At 46.7% G+C, this 23874-nt stretch overlaps 1 protein-coding gene across 5 annotated transcripts in view; it reads left to right on the top strand.

Annotated features, from left to right (window-relative positions):
• Positions 1 to 23874, top strand: part of ZFHX2 (zinc finger homeobox 2) — a 38776-nt gene that overhangs the window by 1781 nt on the left and 13121 nt on the right. Inside the window, exons 1-4 of one of the 5 annotated variants that reach the window (XM_042476999.1) lie at positions 47 to 1050; positions 18170 to 20613; positions 21153 to 21622; positions 22408 to 22702. In XM_042476999.1, coding sequence (XP_042332933.1) covers positions 18225 to 20613; positions 21153 to 21622; positions 22408 to 22702 — 3154 coding nt within the window. In that variant the 5' untranslated portion in view covers positions 47 to 1050; positions 18170 to 18224. The other 4 variants (XM_042476998.1, XM_042476997.1, XM_042476996.1 and 1 more) reach the window with 4 other exon arrangements.

Here is a 23874-nt window from a genome sequence, read left to right as displayed (position 1 = left end):
AGTGGGGGGGGGGGGGGGGGGGGGGAAGGGCGGGGGGGGGGAAGGGCAGAGGAAGAGTTTCTGAGGGGGGTCCATAGGGAAAGTGATGGAGGGAGTGATGGAGGGGTAGATGACAGGCCAGAAGAAGGAAGTGCCAGGGCCCTTGGTGAGGGGGCAGCTGGCTGGGGTCACAGTATGTGTGGAGGGGTGACAGAAGAGTAAGGCGGAAGTGGGGGCAGCATGGGGGGGGGGGGAGAAAGGGATGAGGGGTGCCCCTACCCTTCTAAATCCCTCTTGCCCCCCAAAAAGCAGCCCCCCCTCTTGTCCAGGGTCAAGTCTAACTAACTCTCCCTGCTTCATCCCTGTCATGCTAAATCCAAAAAAGGAGGGACATGGGGCACCCCAAAAGTGCATTTGTGAAGAGAAGGGGGACTTACAAGAGAGAGAAGTCAAGGGGAAGGTGTTGGGGGGCAGGCAATCCTTACTCCATCCTTCCAATTCTTTACACCCCTTTCTTTCTTTTCCTCCCTTCTTTGGGGGCATCATAGAGGGAAGGAAAGGGGTGTAAAGAATAGCAAGGATGGAGTAAAGGATGGAGGGGTCTCCCACACTGTTTCCATCCATTTCTGGGGCTGGTTCTCCTTCCTTCAAGACCCCCCTGGCTTTTCTCAGCCTCCCCTTCCATCTCTTTCCTCCTAGCCTTGTATCCATCCCTCATTGCTGCCTTGTCTTTCTTTTTTCCTTTTTGCTCATTCTTTTTTCCCTTTTCCTTTCACACTTCTCTATTGTCATATTATTCCTCTCTCTCCAGCCATCCTTTCTCTCCATCCTTCAGTCCCCTGACTCCCTCATCCCTCTCCATCTCAGTCTAGGCCACCTCAAGACACCTCTCTGTCTTCTCTCTCTCTCTCTCTCTCTCTCTCTCCTTCCTTCCTTCTTTTCCTCCCCCTCATCTCCATCCCTTCCTCCTCCTGACCCCCTTGGCCTGGATCTCCCCTCTTGCCTTCCTTCAGACCTGTGACAGGCGGCAGACGCATGATGGAAGGGCCCTGGGAAGGCCGCCTCTCGGAGGTGTGGAAGGCAGGAGTGTATTTGGGCAGCTCATATTTTCCACTCAGCGACAGATTGTCGACACGACGCTCCGTTAGCAACTCATTTAATTGATTTTACAATCTTTCTTCCCTCCCTCCCTCCCTCCTGCCTTTGCTCACCCGCCTTTCCTCACTCTGTCTGGCTTGCTTACCTCTCTACCTTCATCTGCTGGCTTTAGAGTCAGCTTGATGGTGGAAAAAGAAGGCTGGAACAGAATATTAGCTCAAAAGTAAAATATTGAATCAAGCTGGTGTAAACCTGGGGGATCCAGAAGTGGGTTTGGGGGCGCAAGGGGGAGACTTAGCAAAAATTGTAGGAAAGGTGGTCTCTTAGGTTCTCCAGATGTTCTGATGGACAAAAGGAAAAGGAAAGAGTCCAGGGATATTGTCATGTATGCTTTTATTTTGTATACTATATATACTCTACTATAAGTTGATTTCATGTATAAACTGAGGGCAGGTTTTGTGGCCCAAATTATGAATTTTGATATGACCCTTGGATAAATCGAGGGTAAACATAGGAGCATATAACAAAGGATCTAAAGGATGAAACAAAGGAAAACGATGCCAAAGAACATACACAATTCCAGTTGGCAAACCTGTTTATGCTCATTTTAAAGGCTTGATGGATAAGAGAATAGAAGGGGGTCAGTGCTTCCAAGATGGATTGCACTCTTGGCTTTTACCTGAGGATGGTTCCTTTTATAAGGGTTAAAGTACAATACTACATTAGAAGTTGACTTAGGGTTTTGGGGTCAATTTGTTGATTAAAATTTCTAGACTTATACATGAGTATATACAGTATATTTTGGCTCAAGATTTCATACCAGGGTGAAAGCAGAATCCTGTGGTCTGTATGGCCTCTCCTCTCCCTCCAAGAAATTATGGGTGCATTGTTGGTGAGCAAAATGTCCTTCTTACATGCTCAGGAGCTCTGTGGTCTTTTCTTTTAGTCTTCTTTGTACATGTGTCCTGGTCCTGGGATCAGTGTATTCAGTTGGATTTCCATCTCCGTTTTTGTGACCTGTTTTGTTTTATTTGGGGAAAAGATAACAGGTAGAAGTGCTATTATTGATTCTGAGATGGAGTTTGGTTTGGTGACTTTCTGTGAGATGGGTTCTAGTTATTCTCATCTTGTAGTTGGGAAGACTGAGGCTGGACGGGAGACACTGTGAGGGCATTTGCTCAGGGCAATGGGATGACGCAGAGATAGGGATTGTATTTACTCTCTGAAGTCAAAGTTCGTCCGAAACAAATGTTTGTGTGTGAAAGAGAGATTCTCTCAGGCTGGATTTGTTAGTAAAATTTTGTAGCTCGTGGGAGAGGCGGGAGGGTAAAGAAAAAGTGCTGGGTTTGTCAAGCTGAGACGGAAGATAAATCCGTCAACAAGTATTTTTCAGAATGTCCATATCCAAACATATGTGGGTTTCAAAAAGTGTCTGAGACTTGAGCCAGCTTTGCTCAAATGGGTGAGAAATTTCATTTCCATTCTTGATCCATGCCTCTCTCCCACCTCTGGGCTTTGAGTCTGAATGTTTTGCTATTTCTGGAAATGGTTTAAGGAATTTTAACTGCATTTTGCCAAAGGTAGGCATGAAAATGTGTTGGGAGAAGAAGCAGGATTGGTGACTGTATAACTCAACACTCTCCTCCTATGCCTGTCCTTAAATTAAGTAGGACTACAACTCCCATTGTCCCCAGCCAGTGAGGCCATCTTGGCTAAGGATGATGAGAACTGTATCCCCATACTTCTGGCGACACCTCGCCTTTTGAATAGGTAGTGTTATTTAACATCAGCTTTGCCTAAATACCCTAAAGGCACCAGATCCCATCTGATCTTGGAAGCTAAGCAGGGCCAGTCCTGGTTAGTACTTACTGGAAACTGCCAATGAATACCAGGTGCTGAAGGCTATATTTCAGAAGATATTACATTGTGTGCCTTCAAGTCGTTTCCGACTTATGGTGACCCTAAGGCAAAGCTATCATGGGGTTTTATGGCAAGATTTGTTCAGAGGAGGTTTCCCATTGCCATCCTCTGAGGTTGAGAGAGTGTGACTTGCCCAGGGTCACCCGGTGGGTTTGCATGACTGAGTTGGATTTTGAACCCTGGTCTCCAGCACTCAAACCACGACACTATGTGATGGAACTGGCAAAACCACCTCTGAGAAGTCCTTGTCTCAGGAAACCTTGTGAAATTCATGGAGTCACCATAAGTCGACAGGAAACTCGAAGCCACATTTACACTCATTCACCCTGTTTAATATCAAAGAAATACCTGTGTTTCAAAATCATTTCCACCTAGCATTTCCAATTTTGTGTTTGGGACAGTCTTTGTGGTCCCCAGAGGAATCCAGGACAGACAATTGGCCCTTAAACCTGCCATAGTTGTCCGCCCCATTTTAACTTCAAGGTCGCTCTTGACTCTTGAGTTGCAGGTTGTGTTTGAAATGTGACAATCCATGACAGCGTCTTTTGGTGTTGTGTAAAGATATGACCCTTCTGAATTTTCTTTAAAAGGGGCAATAGCCTGGATTTGCTTCAGTTCGCAGATATAACTGTAGGAAGGAGTGAGAAGCTGGTAGAAAGGCCAGAGAGGAGCTCACTTGCCAAAATTGGCTCGGGGGGGGGGGGGGATGAATGGATAAATTGGGAGACACCAACACTTCCTACCCAGCCCAAACAAAGATGTAACCAAGGAGACAGTGTCGTCCTCTCCCACAATTGCACAACGACAACATGGACCATTGCTTCAGTACAAAGGCTGATCGGGCACCAACTTTGCAGGGAGGACATGAGCACATTGGAAATGGCACCTCAGTTGTCCCCAGTGGGACTGACATGTGTCCCAAGTCAGAAATGGTTGGCTGGCACCAACATGCTGCTATTTATCAATAATAACACACTTTTCCTTTGCAAGGTGCCTTACAGCTGACCTTTGTCTTTTTTAAATGAGGTTGTGTTTTTTTTTACAACAAGCCTGTCCGGCTGATTTTTTTGTTCCTATTTTATATACAGGGGACTGGAAGCTGAGTAATTTTGCTAAGATCTTGAAATGTCCAAAACAAACAAACAAACTGACAGGTTTTTGGCCTCAGTCCTTCTCCCATTTTGACTGCAGGATCATTACTCCTGCCTCCCAACAACTTTGTTGTTGTGTATCTTTGAGATGTTTCTCATCCCCTTTCATGGGGTTTTCTTGGCATGTTTCTTCAGAGGGGGTTTGCCATTGCCATCCTCTGTGACTAAGAGAGTGTGACATGCCCAAAGCCACCCAATGGGCTTCCATGACTGAGCGGGGAATTTGAACCTTGGTCTCCAGGGTCATAGACCAACACTCAAACCATTACACCACACTGGCTTTCATGAACAACCTGCATCCTATGAAAATTTAGCTGTGGCTATCTGTAGAACATTAATACTGATTTTCTTATTTTCTCATCTGTTCCCCTGCCGACTTAACTGTGGCATGGCCTAGAAATCTTCTAAACACACTAGACAGGGCACTCTGTATATGGTCAGGGGCCCTCTTTTGTCTTAAGACATACTCCAGAGTTCTCCCCTGGAAGAGAGCATTTGTTCTGAGGCAGACTTTATAAACAAAGCCCAAGGAAGTGTAGAAAAATCCCACGCTAGTCAATAAATCAATGAGCCACAATCTACAAACAGACGCTGTACTAGCACCATGGTCGGACTTTTTTTCCCCACACAGCACATGATTAACTTATGGAATCCAATAGCTCAAGATCCCTGAGTCACGGACTTTTGGATGGCTTTAAAAAGGGGATTAGACAAAAGTCAGGAAGGAGGAGAGGTTCATCGATAGCTGAGAGCCATGGCAGCTGAATCGAACCTTCCTATGCAGGGGCATTCTATACTTGGATTCCAGATATTGGTGAAGGATGTCGCTGCTTGCGATGCCCAGGTGTTATTTGGCTGACTGGTACTGTAAGTGATACCAGCCAAGTACCCAGATTCCTGGATTTTTTTGGACTACAACTTCTCCTATCCCCAGATTGTGGCTGAGGAGTGATGGGAGTTGAAGTCTCCGTCCCTCACCTAGATGGAACACTGATCCAGAGCTTTAGAAAAGTCCCTTTTGTGGACTACATGGCCTTGGGGGGATTCTGGGAGTTGTAGTCAAAAGAAAAAGATCTTCCTGGAGCTCAGTTTTGGTCTTATTTCTCTGTGTTGTGCTTCAGCATTGTTAGGTGAGAGGGACATTTTCTGAGCAGATAGACACAAACCAAAGTTCACACATACGCAAAGAGAGAACAAATAACATATACCCTGACTCTATTGTACAACAACACCAAACTTTTGTGGTACTGGCCTTTTCCCAGTGGGTACCCTCCAGAGGCACCATACTACATATCTCACCATCTCACTATTCACAGCCAACTCTGGGTGGTGGAAGTTGTAGTCTGTTAGGGAAGGCCACACAGCACCACTACAGCAACAGCGAGAGAGAGAGAGAGAGAGAGAGAGAGTTGGATGTCCAACTTTCCCTTGGAAAGCTAGGAACCACCATTACGACTCCACACACCATGTCCATGAACACACACAATTACACAATTTCAGAGAATTGATTCACACTGCCAATAATGCCTTAGACTGTGGCAGAGTTTAACTTGTGAGATGATTCCTCTTCTTAACCCATATTTATCATGCAGTCTGAAAGGTGCCCCTAAATAGACCGTGCGCAGAAGGATTGTGTGATCTGTTACAACACAACACTTGCTACTTCTAGACAGAAAACCCCAGTACGGTATTTAAATCCTCGATTGGCATCCTAAGATAACTTCCACTTCTTGGGCCAAAACAATCTTCTAAGAAGTTCAATGCACATAAAGGTTTTGGTGCAGTATGGTCTACTTCCCAAACACACTACCGATAAAAACCCAAGTTCCTAGTCCTTATGAATGCAAAGGAAAATTTGCAATAGTGTGGGCGCTGCTAAATAAAATGCTGCAGATGTTAGAAGGGAATGCCTGAAAAGGCTTCCTAGTTTTTGGCTAGTTTCACTCCTTGGCTGCCTTCCTCGTTGGCGCATAAAGAGCTAGGTTCTGTGAAAATATTCAGTGACGTTATGATTTATACACGGCTTCAAATTGTCTCCTTTTGGGGCAGAATTCAGGTCTGTTGTTCTCAGGCTCCGGCCGCTTTGCCCCTTTTAAAGTGATTAAAAGGAGTCCCTTCATCTTTCTGGGCTGCTGGGTGGAAAATGGATAGAAAAACATAAGCTGCCTGATACTGGCCCTGGTTCAAAGTTTTTCCTTTGGATTGGTTGGTTTTCCTGTTTTGGACAGTTGCGAAAGCTGGGAAAGGGACTTTGGGAGGCTGCAACTCCCAGAATTCCTTTTCCAAGCTCTGCAGGAATGTAAGTGAATGGTGTCTCAGCACAAGCAAGAAGTGTGCTGTAGAAGCTGCCTGTAGCATAACAAAAGGATTGTGGCAGAAATATATATATATATATTTGCAGGGACCTTGACCATTAATTGTGGAAGCAGCTGGAAGTCTAGAATCTCAGGTGTTTCTCTTGGGCACAGGGATTTCTCAAATTGCACCTGTGTGGTCAAATTGGTTCTGTTTACACCTGTTCTTCCGGGACAGGTGTGGAACCATGGACCTTTACACCTGTCGTCTGTGCCGTATGCAAAATCTAAAGCCACTTTTATGGAGTTCAAAGAGTCTAGAAGAGGGGTGGGCGGCCCATTTGGACCAAAATGTATGGACCGATAAGCCAAATCAACAAATGCTAGTAAAATGGCTAGTACTTGTTTGGCAGGTGAAGGTCCCAGGTTCAATTCCCAGCTTCTCAAGGGAGGGAGGAGAAGAAATAAAAACCCTGGAAAGTATCTTTCTTGTCAGTATTGACAATACCAGGCTATGGAAATCAATTGTCAAATTCAGTATGTGATTTTCAAAAGTTGTATAACCAGCATGGTGCAGTGGTTTGATCGTTGGACTAGGACTTTGGAATCCCTGCTTGGCCATGGAAACCCACTTGGGCAAGTGACACTCTCTCAGCCTCAGAGGAAGGGAAAGCCCCTCTGAACAAATCTTGCCAAGGAAACCCTTTGAAAGGTTCACTTAGGGCTGCTGTAAGTCAGAAACAACTTGAAGGCCCACCACAATATTTTTGAGGTTCTATGATTATTAAGCCAGAGAGCCAACATGACGTAGTGGTTTGGGTGTTGGGCTATGACTCTGGAGATCAGGGTTCAATTCCCAGCTCAGCCATTAAACCCACTGGGTGACCTTGGGCAAGGCACATGTTCTCAGCTTCAGGGGAAGGCAACGGCAAACATTCTCTGAACAAATCTTGTCAAGAAAACCCCATAACAACTTGAAGACACACAGCAGCAGCAACAACAACAACAACAACTGTTATTAAGTTTATATGAAGAAGGCTAGGACTTGGAAGAGTAGCTATGAAGGACCTAGGCAAGATCCTCAAATGTAAAGCTATATAACTGAATACCAAAATCAGGATTGTCCATACCATCGTATTTCCAATTTCTATGGATGGTTGTAAAAGCTGGCCAGTGAGGAAAATGGACAGGGAGGGAATTAACTCCTCATTTGAAACGTGGTGTTGGAGAAGAGATTTGTGGACTGCAAAAAGGACAAAGAAATGGGTCTTAGAGCAAATCAAGCCTGAATTCTCCCTAGAAGTCAAGATGACTAAAGTGAGACTGACATACTTCAGATACATCATGAGAAGACAAGGACTCATTAAAAAAGACAATAATGTTTGGTAAGGTAGAAGGCAGTAGGAAAAGAGGCTGATAGACCGGTGGATAGACTCAGTCAAGGAGGCCATGGCTTTGAGTTTGCAAAGCCTGAGCATGGCTGGTGATAACTTGGTGGTCTCTCATTCATAGGGTCGCCATAAGTCAAAAGTCAACTTGAATGGCAATAACATGGCCACCTCTCAGGGATGCCTGAGCTGTGGAGTCCTGCATCAGTCAAGTGGTCCCTTCTGGGTCTGTGACTGGATGAGCTCCTTTCTAAATTGGAGCCACAGTGCCACCAGTGCCCATGCCAATTGTTGGAGAGCACAGCTGGGATGGTGCTCTGCTTGCAGCCTTTCCCTTGGGCCACCTGGTTGACCACTGTGCTAACACAATGCTGCATGTGAAGTCGAAGGCTTTCATGGCCGGCACCCATAGTTTTTTATGGGGTTTTCGGGCTATGTGGCTATATTCTAGAAGAGTTTATTCCTGATGTTTTGCCTGCATCTGTGGCATGGCTGGTATTTTCAGAGAACATGCCGCTTCTAGAAGATGGCCATATAGCCTGAAAAATCCACAAAAAAACTAACAATGCTGCATAGTTCTTGGTCTAATCCAGCAGAGTTATGACTTCTTGTGTTCTTTATTTAATTGCCTTCACATAACTGTTCTATTTCTGCAGTTCATTGTTGGTAGAGCTCTTTCTGTGCCAGGTGGCAAAAGAAGCAAAGGAAATAGAGAGTTCCTTGCACCAAGGGACCTACAATCTAAAATGTTGTTGTTTGCTGTTGTATGCCTTCCAGTTGTTTCTGTCTTATGGCGACCCTAGGAGAACCTATCATGGGCTTTTCTTGGCATGATGGTGTAAATGTCTTAACCTGCTTTGCCTTGGATTTTTCCAAATGGGTAGCAAGGAAGTCAGGTTAGCTCCCTCTTCCATATTCTCTCCTTGTCTTTTCCACTGCTGTATTTATTCGTCTGTTTGCAGGATTTATATCCTCCCTTGTAAAACTGGATTAACATTCCAGCCTATGATAGCATCCTAGCTTGGCATTTCCATTTTCTTGTAGTATCGCTGTCCAATGTGGTTCTTCTCAGATGTGCTGGACATAGGCATGTTACTCCTTAATAGATCCTGCCCACGAATCCATGGGATTTGCATAAATGTTGTAAATGGAGAATTGATTCAATGTGATTTCCCTGGCCGGGATTGTCAGCTACTCTTCTACTTACTCAGGTTAGGTTTCCCAATAGAAATTAAGGCCTACAAGGAGCTTACATTTCTTTCATGGTTTAATTGGGTTTGAACTTTTGTATTTTGTGAATTTTAGCAATGGTTTTAATTGCTGTAAAATGCTTTGAGTCCCAATCTGGGAAAAAGGTGGGATAGGAAACGATGATGATGATGATGATGATGATGATGATGATGATGATGATGATGATGATGATGATGATGATGATATTCCCACCATCCCTAGCCAGTGATTGATGTGACTTGGGATGATGGGCTTTGAGATTCCAACACATCTGGAGGGCACCAGAATCGGAGAGAGCTGCCTCGGGGTGTTGTGCAATTGTCATTTAATTCGCAAATGCCCTTGGAGAGGACGCGGGTGTCATATTAGAAGGCTGCACACATGCTTGAGACTATAACCCATTTCTCTGTCGTTTCACACCCCTTCATGTGCATGAATGGGAAATAAAAATGTATGGAAATTCTGGACTTGGTGGAAATTGCACAGTCCAGATTCAGAGACGAAATGAACAGTTTGGATTTTTGGTTTTGAAATTCACCTGCAGTGTTTCAAAAAAGCAACTCGGGTGAAGTCTGAAGACAGGGGCCTAAAGCTGAGCTCATGAAATAATTTGGGCACCCTTGAGTCTCTGTCCTCCACCTCTTCCTAATATATCGGTAACTGGTAAAAAGCCTGGAGTGGGATGGGAACCCTATTTCAAAGCAGAATCCGTTTAACTCTGTGTCGTGTGGAAAACAAGGGCATGCTGGGCTTGTTGGCAGATGTGGTCTCTCTCCCAGAATGGTGCCAATTTGAACCCCCTTTAGGTCAGTTGGACTGCATCCACACGGGAGAATAACCTGGTTGGGCATGGCTTTAACTGCCCTGGCTCAAGGCTAGGAATCGGGGAGTCGACTCCCAGAATTCCATAGCCTTGAGCAGGCAGTTAAAGCTATGCCAAACCAGGTTATTTCTCCAGTGTGGATGCAGCCATAGATGCTTCAGGTATGGCATGCCAGCCAACCTCTTTGACCCTGGCTTTCTGAAAGTCACTTCCAGGCCCCTCCACAGCAGGCTCTGGATGTCAGAAAGTGTATTTGCATGGTCCCTGTTGGGGAGGCCTCTGTGTTATGTGCCCCCAGCCGGTGCCTTTCCCTCCAGACTGCAGAGGCCCAGAGCGCCTGGACCAGATATTGTATGCAAATCACATACAAATGAAATCCTAAATGCATTGCAGGATTAAACAAAAGCGAGGAGGTGGGGGGGGGGTTGGGTCTTCTGAGCAGCCAAATCCTGCCTGGGCTTCTCTTTGCAAGGGGCCCCCCCCCCAAAAAAAATTGCCCCAGAGAGGGGGCAGAGTCCATGTCAGGGCCTTTCCTAGAGCCTCTAAAATCTGTTGATATAGCAAAGATAGATATAGATATATAGATGTATAGATTGCATAATTGGGATTCAGAATATATATATATATATATATACATATTCAGATTCATATTTGGATTCAGAATATCTATAGATATATGCAAATTCTCTCTTTCACTCTCCTTCCAGCCCATTTCTTCCCCGGATGCACATTTTTTTTGAGGGGGGGGCTTGTTTTTAGAAACAACCTTTATCCAGCCCCCTCCATTAAATTAAATATTGTTAATATTTCTCTGATCAAGCATATTAAGCAAATATTGGCTGATGTTGGCCCTGGTGGGGAGGGAAGAGCAGAGCAGAGCAGAGAAGGGGGGCTCTGCCATCCTCATTGGTGTGTGAGACGCCCACCGCTAAGATGGCAAGAAACTGGGGCACGGCTCTATGGGGGCGGTTGCATTGAAGGGCATCAGGGAAAGTGTGGGGCTGCCTGGGGGGGGGGGGGGGGGGGACCGGGGCCGCCCCCCCCCCCCCCCCCCACTGCGCAGGGTAATTTAAAGCGCCGACTGTCACTGTGCTTCTCCTTTTATTGACTCGCGCTGCCTCGCTGTCACCCCGCGACATTAATCTCCCCGTTAATCGCCCGGCAAGAGACCCTCCCCCGGCGCCTCCAGCACCCCCCTCCCTCCCTCCCTCCTTCCCTGCCTTTCTCTTGCCTTCCTTTCTTTTTCAGGCCATGGCTTGCCTTTCCCCCCACCTTGCCTGCCTGACTGCCTGCCTTCCATTTTTCTCCATCCATCTCCCCACCTTCTGCCTCTCTCTGCAGTTCCTCCCCCCTTTCCCTTTTCATTATGCTCCTTCTTAGTTTCCCTCTTTTGTTTTCTCCTTCCTTCCTTCCTTCCTTTCATTCTTCCTTCCATCCCTTCTTCCTTCCTTCAATCCTTCCATCCATCCCTCCCTCCTCCCTCTCTCTCCTTCCTTCTTTCCTTCAATCCGTCCATTGTTCTTAACTTCCTTCCCTTCCTCTCGTCAATCCTTTCATTGGTCCTTCCTTCCTTCCTTCCTTCCTTCTTTCCTTCCTTCCTTCCTTCCTTCCTTCCGTCCTTCCATTCATCCTTCCTTCCCTCCCTCCCTCCATTCTTCCATTCCTCCTTTCACACTTCTTTCCTTCAGTCTTTCCATTCATACTTCCCTCCCTCCCTCCCTCCCTTCTTCCATCCATCCATCCATCCATCCATCCTTCTTTCCATGCGTACCCATTCTCTTCCTGGGCCTTTGCTTCCTTCCCTCCTCTTGGGTCTCTACTTCCTTTCCCCTCTTTCTCTCTTTCCTTCCCTCGTTTTCTATCACCCCCTTCTCTCTCTCTTTCAGGGTCCCTGTTGGCCCTTTTCATCTCCTCCACCATCTCTTTCTTTCTTTCTTTCTTTCTTTCTTTCTCTCTCTCTCCCTCTTTTCCCCCCTCATCTGTCACGCTTTTGTCCTTTGCGTTCCCTTTATTCCATCATGTCTAGTTTTTGCCCCCTTCTCTCTTTCTCTCTATCCCTCCCTGCTACTGCTTTTCCTGCCATCTCTCCAGGTGAGAAAATGGGGCCTGATGCAGCCATGCCTTGCCCCCTCCCCATAGAGATATCTAGGGTTGAGATGCATCCCTTTCTCTTTTGCTCTTTCAATTGTGTCTGCTCCATTTTCCCTTCATCCATCCCTTCTTCCTCTCCTGTAGCCCTTTTTGAAAACTTCCTACATCATGTCTCCCTCCTTGTTTGCTTTCATGTTTCCTTTTCCCCCTTTATTTATTCCTTCCTTCCTTCCTTCCTTTCTTTCTTTCCTTCCATCTATTCTCTCTTTCTCTCTCTCTGCCCCCATTTCCCCCCAATGCCTTTGTGTCTCCAGCTTCCTCATAATAAATATGCAGCAGCCGCCTAATTATGTCTCCCGCCTCCTTTTCTCCTTAATGAGACAATTTGCATTGACTAACCACCCTCTGAAAGGGGGAGGGGGCAGCAAAGGCAAAAGGAAGCACAGCGCAACCCCCCCAACACATACATACACACACGCCATTTCTTCTCCCTCCGCCGAGTGGAGGAATGAACACAAAATATTAAATGTTAACAGGGTGTCTTGACTCCTGGGACACAAAATAATCATGTTCAAGGGCTGAAAAGGGCAGGGGGGGATGGCGGGGAGAAAGGCTTGGAGATTCTGGGGCTGCATCCACACTGGAGAAATAACCCAGTTCGGCATCACTTTTCAGCATTCTGGCTCAAGACTATGGAATTCTGACCGTTGGAGTTTGTTGTGAGCCCAGCCAGCGTCCGTCGTTTTTTGCAGGTTTTTCTGGTCATATTCTGGAAGAGTTTGTTCCTGGCATTTTGCCAGCATCTGTGTCTGGCATCTTCAGAGAATGCCGGCATGGAAGTGAGTGGGGTGTATATATATGGTGTGACCCTTGGGCAAGAAGAAGTGATCGCTCGCCCCGCTCACTTCCATGCCAGCATTCTCTGAAGATGCCAGACACAGATGCTGGCAAAACTTCAAGAATAAACTCTTCCAGAACATGGCAACATAGCCTGAAATACCAACAAGAACCTATGCTTTGTAAGCTGATTTACACCATGAGCGTTGGTTGTTCGAAGAAGGTTGGGGCGCCTCTTGCTATCTTCGGTTCCCAGCATTCTCTGGGGGAAGGAGCCATGATGGTGGACCCCTGTGACAACCCACTTCCTCTGCATCATTCAGGTGGATATCTTAAAGGTTCACCGGAAAGGATTCAGTCAGAGTTTGTTGTTATTGTGTGCCTTCAGGTCATTTCTGACTTATGGAGCCCCCAAAGGTAAACCTATCATGGGGTTTTCTTGCCAAGGTTTGTTCAGAGGAAGTTTGCCATGGGCTTCCCCTGAGGCTGAGAGCATGGGACTTGCCCAGGGTTGCCCAGTGGGTCAGTCAGGGTCAGGAAAGGATGATGATGCTAAACTTGAGTTTTGCTCACCTCAGGAACATTCTTCTCTTGATGTTCTTGGAGAATGTTGGATCAGGATCTGTAAAGCTAGCCTCTCCCCTGGATGGCCCCTTGGCATATAAATAAAATATAAATGGTTTCTTCTCTTATTCCTCTTCCTTCTTTTGTGCAGGAAGAACTATTGCACAGATGCATTTCTGTATTACTAGGGATGGGATGGTTGGGAGACACATTACAAGGAAACAGAAAGGATTTTTGTCAGACTTGATAGATGGGTTGCATTTTTTCTGAAGAGGAGAAGGAGCAGGTGTTTATTGACAGAGAGATAGGCCAAGGAAAGCCAGCATTACTAAGGAACAGGTATACTTGAGTGGGCAAAATGTCACTCCCCCAAAATTGGTGTAGCATTGAGTCTCTCCTGACTTGATGGTGTGCCATTTTTCTATTTTTATTGTTATTTTTAAATAAAAAGGCTGAGGGGTGAATTGCCTCTCCACAAAAGGCTCTAAAGAGAGAGCCAGGGTGGCGTAGTAGATTGAGTGTTGGACTGTGATTCTGGAGAAGAGCTTTTGATTCCTGCTTGGCCATAAAACCCACTGGGTCACCTTGGGCAAGTCCCATGCTCTCAGCCTCAGGGTAAGGCAATGGCAAACCACCTCTGAACATCTCTTCCAAAGAAAAACCCACAATAGGGTTGCCTTAGGGTCACCATGTTGGAAACAACTTGAAGGCACACAACAAGAGCAACAACAGCAACTGCTCTAAAAGCAGCAATTCACCTTTGGAATACATTGCAATCCTTCTCCATTGTTTAATGTTTTTAAAAACCCTGTTCTTCAAAACCAGACCCCCACTTTCAGTTTTGTTTTGTTTTGTTTTTCATATAGGGGCATTTTTGGACAGTCCAGGCATCCCTCCCCCCAGAGGACCTTAATGGCAAAGAAATGGTCTCAGACCCATTTGCAGTTGTCCATCTGTGTGGTATACACATTGTTGCTCAGAGCTGTATAGATAGAAAGTGCAAGACAAACAAAAGGAATTGCCTTTTGTACAGAAGGCACTATTATCCATGCAATGCACTGCCATGGGATGTTGGATTGGAGCAGTAGCAATGAGAGCCACTGTGGTGCAGTGGTTTAAGTTTTGACCTATGACTCTGGAGACCAGGCTTCAAACCCTTGCTCAGCCATGGAATCCCACTGGGCGATCTTGGGCAAGTCACTCTCTCTCAGCCTCAGAGGAAGGTAAAGGCAAACCCTATGAACAAATCTTTCCTTTAAAAAGCGCCTGTGATAGGGTTACCTTAGGATAGCTGTAAGTTGAAAACAACTTCAAGGTACACAACAACAGTAGTGTTCCCTTCCTCTTGTCCCAAAAGAATAATGAAAATGTGGAAGGGTAAACTATGGTCACTGTAAATGGAACATCCATTTTCAGAAGTACAACGGCCAGATTCCACTCCTTCTAGCTTGTGCTGTGGATGAAAAATAGATTAGAAGGTTGAAAGTAGATGAACCTTTGGCAAGAGCCATATGGAGATTCTTGCATCATTTACAGCGTCTGAGAAAATTAGGAAGGTTGTTTTGGACTACAGCTTCCAAAAGCCACCAGCCAGCATGGCTGATGGTTAGGGATTCTGAGAACTGCCATCCAAAAAAGGATGTTTTCCACGTGCAGCATTAATATACAAAAAAGGGTTGGCAACCTATAAGTCCCGTGTGCCCAGACAGCATGGCCAGAGTGAAGAATTCAGGAATCTGTCAACATCTGGAAAACAGTGATTTGCTTGCCCTTGGGGCTGAAGTGTAGAAGATGCTTAGGAATCTACAGAGGGGTATGGGATATGTGTTTGGAGAAGATGACATAGATGAATAAATAGGGGAAGATGTTCTGGGCAAATATCTAGGTTGATGAATATGAATTATAGCACTGAAGTGACTTAGAGGCAAGCAGACAGTTCATTTGGAGTTCTCCACCAGTGAGTAGCAATACTGCTTTCTAGTGACATCTGGAAATTTTGAGTCTGTGACTATGGGCCCTGTGATACACAATTGTAGGCTGGCCTGGAGAAACTGAGAGAGATGGGTTGTGTATAGGACTACCAGAGTGGAAACCGGAGAGGACTCCTGTGCCTTAAAGAATTTCAGCAGGTGTTGCTTGTCAAACAACCAGGTAACACGCAACACCAACTGAAATTCCTTCTTCAACACAACCATTAAAGGTACAGGAGACCTCACGTTTTCAGTCTTGCTTCCCCAGTTGTGTATTCCACATTAAAAAAATGACATGTTCCCTTGCATGGTTCCTGTTCCCTCCAAATTTCAGTTGTTTATGGAATTGGTTCTGGCTTCTAATCAGTGAGGAGAAGGCACTCTCTATATGCTCTGAGGCACCGCAAGATATAAAGTAGGAGGATGAACCTTGTGAACCTGAGCAGGGAAGTGGTCTAAGGGAAGTAAATGGAAGTTGCTAAGGGTGTGGCAAGTGTATGTGTGTCTGTGTGTGCGATGAGTAGTGCTGGAAGACAGCTGTATTGTGCAGGGCTTGTACATTGCTACAACGGATGGATCTCAACTCCCCCATAACACACACACACTTTATCAGCTGCCAACATGCTTTTTTATTTGCATTGCAAATCCTTCCCCAGCTGGGAGAAAAGAGGAAGCTTTGGCCATTTTCAGTATTCTTGCTCTGGTGAGACAAACGCTAATGCCTCCGATTTCCCTTGCAAGTAGCCACCCAGTTGCCTTTTCTTCCTACCTTAAGGCTGACTCACTCTCTCATAGTACTAGGACCTGGGGTCCATCTACAAAAGTAGAATGATGGGTGATTTAGGACAAATTAAAAGGGACTTTTCATATCGTTGTTGTGTGCCTTCAAGCTGCTTCAGACTTATGGCAACCCAAAGGCAGACCTATCATGGGGTTTTCTCTGCAAGATTTGCACACAGGAGGTTTACCACCACCTTCCTCTTAGTTGGAGATAGTGTGACTTTCCTGGTGGGTTTCCATGGCTTGAGTCCAACACTAGCATCTTTGTCCAAACCATTCAAATCACTACATCACATTCTTCTTCACATCATACATAGTGAAAATGGGCAATTTACTGTCAAATCTTGCAGTCAACTTGAACAGCTGGGAGTGGGCAAATCCATGCAGCCAGGCCCAACGGGTGGCTACTAAGTGCAGCAAATGCATCCAAGGGTCTCAAGGCATCTTAAAGACTAGCTTGTTTCTTTTGGCATAAGCTTTTTTGGATCACAGCCCTCTTCGTCTACAAAAGCTCATGCCAAATATAATTTATTAGCCTTTTCAGAGAGCCGGTGTGGTGTAGTGGTCTGAGTGTTGGAGTATGGTTCGATTCACCAGCTCAGCCACAGAAATCCACTGGGTGACCTTGGGCAAATCACACTTTCTCAGTCTCCGAGGAAGGCTGTAGCAAACCTCCTCTGAAGAAATGTTGCCAAGAAAACCCCAGAACAAGGGTCGCTTGTAAGTCAGAATAGAATCGAAGACACGTAACAACAATAGCAATGATTTTTAAGAGGCCACAGGACTCTTTATGGGTTTTGCTGCAACAAACAAACATGGCGATCTCTCCCCATGCTTTATGCTCTCTAGTGACAGAAGGCATTGGCATTTGTACATCAGGTGCTGGAGAGCATGAACAGGATGTGTGTGTGTGTTTTCAGTTGTGCTTACGTCCTGCTGTTGGGCTTCCCGTGGGCAGGTAGTTGGCTACTGTGAGAACAGCATGCTGGACTAGATAGGCCTTTGGTCTAATCCAGCAGGGCTCTTCTGTTCAGGCACAAAGATACACTTTCCTTGATGATGTGTGGCTTCATGTGTGAAAAAGCACCACAAAAAAGTCTTTTGAGGTGGCATGAACCCATGACCTTCTGCATGCAAATGATCTGCTGTGTCCAAATTCCATTCAAAGCTGCTTTCTCCAGAGTTTGGCAAAGGAACTTTCTTTCATGAACAATTCCCAGAGTCCTGCAGTTTTTCTAGAAGTTTTAGTCCAAAAAACCTAAAACTTTCTCTAGGCTGCACTTCTACCAGGTCAAATGGTTTCTTCACTTAGCCTATTGTTATCTGTTCAAGCTGAACCAAGGAGTGTAGCAGAGATGGGTCTTGCACTTGAAACCATGTATTCCTGGATCTTTTTAACTTGAGATGGTGAGATCGGTATCTTTTGCATCTGAGGCAATTGACCTTTCATGGAGGTACCCAACCTTTCCATATCATATAATCTGCAGTAACCTCTTCATAGGTAGAAGATATCCTTTGAAATTGCAGTCTTCCAATGGTGAACAATAGATGTGAACAATATATCCTGAACACTTTCTGGGAAGAACCGAGGTCATCATTTCAGATAAGGATGTGGGGGACCATTCAGTTTACATTTTAAAATGCTCTTACCTGATTCACATGTCTTGAGCAGATAATCCAAACAAAAACACAGTTTTCCTTTTCCAAATCTTTGAACGCAGCTTTCCAGTCAAGCACAAGGTGTACAAAATGGCTATGATAAAGTAAAGTGTGCAGAAGAAATATATATATTAGTGAAATTGCAAAAACAAACTTTATTGGGGAAATTATTTGCTATACTCTGTGCATCAGAAGTGCGTACAACATGTATAACCAAATTATGAATAGACTTGACAGATTTGACCAACCCTAGATGTTTAGATGTTCACAAAATGCTCTGGCATCTGAATACTTTGCCCTTAGACAGAGTGAGATGTTTCTTTGATTCCTCCAGAAGAGCAATGGAAAGACTCACACATTTGCTATTATTTCTGTTTCCCTGCAGGGTCTCGGCTCCTGTGCTGAGATGACCCCTCCGCGCCCCTCATGCCCGCACCGCGATGGACACCTCCTCTAACTCTGCCTCCTCCTGCTCCTCCATTGCTGTCCCTCCGGCCGACGGGCAGGATGACAGGGCCACGGTTCGGCCCCCTCAGGGCTCTCCTGCCTCTCCAGCCACCAAAGAACCCCCCCTCTTGGACCCTTCCTCCTCTGCCTCCCCGACTCCTGACGAAACCATGAGGCCCTGCTCCAGTTCCCAAGCAACACTTAGTTCTGCAAAGCTCCCGGCAGCCATCTTGTCCACATCACAGCTCCAAGTGGACTGTGGCCTAGCGACACAAAACCAGTCCCCCTCCCCACAAGCAACGTCCCCTGAAGAAGATGAAAAAAAGCAAGAAGCTGAAGGTGGAGATGAGGAAGAAGATGGCGGACACAAGGCCCAGCTCTTCTTCTCCGCCGAAGGCTCAGCTTATCTCCTCAGTGGCGGCCATGTTCTCTTACCAAAGGGCTCCCCTAGCACCACAGCTCCCCCAGTGTCCATCCTCCACGTCCAGTGCGGTGGAGGCCCTAACCAAGGCTTTATGTCTACTGACCAAATGTCCCAGAATACCTCAGCGCCAGGTGAGTGGACTCCTCACGGCGCCTTCTACAGTTACCGACTGGCCGGGCCTGCCGCTCGAACCACATCTGCCAAAAACACTCCCACCAAACCCAAAGATGCCCCCACCGCCCATGGGGAGGATGAGGAAAACCCCAAAGGGGAAGCCAACCTTGGCCAAGAAGAGGAGCTACCAGGGATGCCCATCTGTCTTTGCCTAATATGCCGCCTCTCTTTCTGCCGGGGCCGCTCATTGGCAACTCATGCCCATGCAGTCCATGGAGTGCAGCTGAGTCCCAATGAATGCCAGGCCCTGACCAGAGGGGCTTCTGCCGTGTTCCAGGGCACCACACTTGGCTTCCTAGAACCAAATAACCCCACCATCAGGGCAGACCTCAATGCCAGAATGTGTAGCAGATGGGTGAATGTAACAGAAGAGAAGGAAGAGGAGAAGAAAGAGACAAAGAGCCCAGAAAGTCAATGCGAGCCACCTGATGCCAAAGATTCAAGGGTCGGCAGTGCGCAGAGGGCCAAGGGGGGCATGGAGGATAAACTAGAAGAAAAAGAGGAGGAGGAGGAGGCAGTAGCAGCGTCGGCAGCTGAAAACCACAAAGAGGAAGACAGGCTTCTTCCAGACCAAAGCTCACATGGCCAAAGCTCACCCATGGGTGCTAACACCCCCCTCTCAGAGACACCACAGATGAATGCCAACAACTCTGATACCACAACAAGTGTTGGGTTGCCCAAGGAAGACATCAACATGGAGTTTGGCAGTGAACTTGCAGAGGTTGGATCAGCTCATGAGGCTCCTTGTGCGGAATTAGGGGGCGAAGAAGTTGGCAACACCGGAGCAGCCAAACTTAGTAACAGCCTACCCACTAACACAGAAGGTGCTGGCATTGGGTTGGCCCATGATATCACTACTGCTGATTTGGCCCACCCTGCCAGCAATGTTGGGATGGCCAATGACATGGCTAACATTGTTTTTGAAGTCAATAATGGGTTAAACAACAACAGCCACAATGGAGGGCCCAGCCTTTCCTTTGGGGAGGATTTTACCACCATGGCCTACTCTGGGTTGACCTTATCTGGCCATATGTCCCTGCTTCATTCACGCAACTCCTGCAAGACTCTTAAATGTCCAAAGTGCAACTGGCATTACAAGTACCAGCAAACCTTGGACGTGCACATGAAGGAGAAACATCCTGAGAACAACAGCCACTGCGCATATTGTAGCACAGGAGGACCACATCCTCGCCTGGCCAGAGGCGAGAGCTACAACTGTGGCTACAAACCCTACCGTTGCGAGGCCTGTAACTACTCCACCACCACCAAGGGCAACCTCAGCATCCACATGCAGTCTGACAAGCACTTAGCCAACCTGCAGGGCTACCAGGCCACAGGAGGAGGCGGGACCCCCTCGGTGGTGGCCCCTCCAGTGGCTCCTTCCCCATCTTCCCCCGAGGAGAAGGAATCAAAAGGCAAATCCTCCTGGCAGTGCAAAGTGTGCAGCTATGAGACAAACATTTCCCGCAACCTGCGGATCCACATGACATCCGAGAAGCACATGCAGAACATGCTCTTGCTCCATCAAGGGTTGCCCTTGGCTCTGCCTGGACTCCTGGGGCAACCCCAAACCGCACCAGGAGGCAAAGCACAGACAGAGCTCTTCCAGTTCTATGGGGCACAGGCCCTCGGACATTCCCACCACCCACATTCCCACCATGCTCATTCTGGGGGCAACCCAAGCCTGCGGAGCGACAAGCCCATGGAGCAAACCCAACTTTTACTCAATGGAGGCTTCCCACACCTCAGTGCAACTGGAAGGAAGATGGCTGCCTTGGGGTCAGGTAAGAAAGAATTACCTTTTCATTGATATTAAATAGGCCAAACCTTTTCTCCTCTTTCTCCCTGACCTTTTTTTTGTGTGTGTGTGTTTACATTTTCCATCTGTTCTTTTCTTCTTTTCTCTTATTCATAGGTTCCTTTAGCTACATCTTTTTTGTTCACACACTTGCATGTTTTTAAATCTGGGATGGGCAAATGTGGTAGAGGCCAAATTTGACTCGTGTCACACAAACCTTGCAACAAGTACAGTACCCTCAAAAACCTAAGCCAGAAAAAGCGGCAATTGAACTGTTTTGGATTATTTGTCACTCTATGTCCCTCCCTATATTCAGGACTTATTGGTGATGTTGGGAGCTTGAGGGCACAATACGGGATTGGGTTTAAATCTTGCTTCCATTTTCCTTCTCTTTCTTTGAGCCTCAATTCTTAAACCAACTGTCTTCATTTTGTATTCATTTGCCCTTCCTTCCATCCATATTTAGTCTTTCTACAACTCTCCCTCACTTACTTCTTTCTTCTCCCATTCCTTCTTTCCCTACAGCTCCTACATCACTTTCTCCAGAGACAACCGCCCCTTCTCCATTGCCACCCCATTCTGGATCAGACTTGGCAGCTCCCCAGAGATTGTTTGGCTGTCTAGTGTGCCAGGCTTTCAGCACCGACAGCCTGGAGGCCTTGCTGCGCCATGCTTCAGCGCCACGCTCTCTGCCTGAGACTGAGTGGAAAGAGGTGTCTGGTGATTTGCACCGGTGCAGGCTCTGCGCATATGGCACCCAGCTGAAAGCTAACTTCCAACTCCATCTCAAGACAGACAAGCACGCCTTGAAGTTCCAGCTGGCGGCCCACCTGCGTGAAGGGGGCAACATTGGAGCCCACCTCGGGGCGGACCTCCCACTTGGCCCACCCCTTCACTTGCATTGCAACCTCTGCGAATATGAGACCAACAGCAAGGAAAAGATGCGGTTGCATGTGGCGGGAGCTGGACACCAGGAGGCACTGCAAGGTTACAAGGTACCAGGTTGGAGGAGTCGGGGTCAAGTGGAATGGGTGGGGCATAAGGGTAACAAAAATGGTGGCAGTCAAAAAATGATGAAGCCACATTTCTTGAGCTGAAGATGCTCAGAACAGAATTGACAATTCAAAAAGGATGTTGAAAAGCTGGAGTGTGTCCAGAGGAGAGCAGCCAAAATGGTGAAGGGTCTGGAAACCATGCCCTATGAGGAACGACTTAGGGAGCTGAGGATGTTTAGCCTGGAGAAGAGAAGGTTAAGAGGTGATACAACAGCCCTGTTTAAGTATTTGAAGGGGTGTCATATTAAGGATGGAGCAAGCTTGTTCTCTGCTGCTCCAGAGAATAGAACCTGAAACAAGGGATGCAAGCTACAGGAAAAAAGATTCTACCTCAACATTGGGAGGTACTTCCTGGCAGTAAGAGCTGTTCAAGAGTGCAAGATGCTTCCTTGGAACATGGTGGAGTCTCCTTCTTTGGAGGTCTTTAAACAGAGGCTGGATGGCCATCTGTCAGGAGTACTTTGATTGTGTATTCCTGCAGGGCAGGGGGTTGGATTGGATGGTCCCTGTGGTCTTTTCCAACTCTATGATTCTATGAGAAGCTAAAAAGTGTATGGGTGAGATTGGGTAGAAAAGATGTCTAGTCCAAAAATGAGTTACATATTAGACATATATGAACAGATTCTTGTATTGGTGGTGAAGTTGGATTAGATGTGTCTTGTGATCCCTTTCTGTGATTCTGGTCCCCTCTTGCTAGCTGCAGTTCTTTTGTTTTCTACCATCAGTTTCTTCTGGAAATGGAGGCAACATCAGCAACATCCACAGCAGGTCCTGAATCTACCCAGTTCCGCTGCCTCCTATGCAACACGGATACTCCAAACCGCCTATTGATGATCCAGCACCTCCGGTCCCCTCAGCATCGTGATGCTCATGGCCAGTGGCGCCTCCAGCTACTTCAGAATGGGGAGAGCACTCCGGGTCTTGAGAGATACATCTGTTTTGCTCCCGCAAACATCGCCAGTAATGATCCTGCAGGTCGGCCATTGCGGGCAGCACATACACCCATATCCAGCAATGGCGGTGATTATTTTAGGGTTTTTTTCCAAAGACAAAAAACAAAACATGGAATAAGGCAGGCTGCAGATTTTCAGTGAAGGGTAATATATACTGTCTATACTTAACTGTAAGTCAACCTCAAGTATAAGTTGAGGGCAGGTTTTGGGGCCAAACTTATATGAATTTTGATATGACCCATGGATAAATCGAGGATAAAACTTAGGGGTATGTAACAAAGGATCTAAAGAATGGAGCAAGGAAAACAATGCCAAAGAATTTACAAGATTCCAGCAGGCATAACTTTTGTATTCACACTAAACGCTGGATGGATAAGAGAGCAGACGAGGGTCAGTGCCTCCAGAAACAGATTTCACTCTTGCTTTTGACCAGGGGATGATCCCTTTTTAAAAAATAAGAGTTAAAGTACAGTACTTACATTGACCCTTGGACCCACAGACATAGGCGTGCATTAAGCAGAGAGGTTTTTTGGGTCAATTTTTTGACTAAAATTTCTAGACTTATACATGAATATATATAGTAGAAATCTCTGGGGCTGGGAAAGACAGTCCCAAAAGCCAATCCATAGAATGGCTGCAAGAAGGCACAATTTTGTGAAGGTGGTGGCTAGCAGGAGCCGTTCAGGTGGGGTTGTCAGAGGATCAAAGGCATGGTCCAAATTTCATGCCATTCCTCCATTTCCACCCACCCCACCCCCAGCCTGGCTTCCCCTTTGCTCTCTGCTTAATGCACGCCTATGTCTGTGGATGGCGAAGCGCGAAGCGGCTGAATGCGTTCCATCCTCCTCCTTCCTCTTCCACCACCAACCTCTCCCTCCCCCCCCTTCATAATGGATTATGACAGATACTGGGGTGGTTGCCTAGCAACCTGCAGGAAGAATGAAGGAGAAGAGAAATGAGAAAGAGAGATGTAGGGACCATAAGCAGCGGGAGGGGGGAGGGAAGTAAGGAGGAAAGATATATTTCTCTCTATTTCTCTCCCTCTGCCATTCCCTCCCTCCTTCCCCCAGCTGGTAACTGTCCCCCGCCCCTGAATCTCTTGCCTCCTGTGCCCGGGGGACGTCTGTCCAAGCGATGCCAGTTGGCCCTGTTCCCAGCTTCAATTTATCTTTCAAAACACCATTGACCCCTCCATCCCTACCTGTGTGCAGAAGTCAACAAGGATCGTTTTTATAATAC

The sequence above is a fragment of the Sceloporus undulatus genome, chromosome 6, assembly GCF_019175285.1.
Source record: "Sceloporus undulatus isolate JIND9_A2432 ecotype Alabama chromosome 6, SceUnd_v1.1, whole genome shotgun sequence".
Lineage (NCBI taxonomy): Eukaryota > Metazoa > Chordata > Lepidosauria > Squamata > Phrynosomatidae > Sceloporus > Sceloporus undulatus.
The sequence above is the reverse complement of the archived record's forward strand: the minus strand, read 5'-3'. Positions and strand labels throughout refer to the sequence as shown.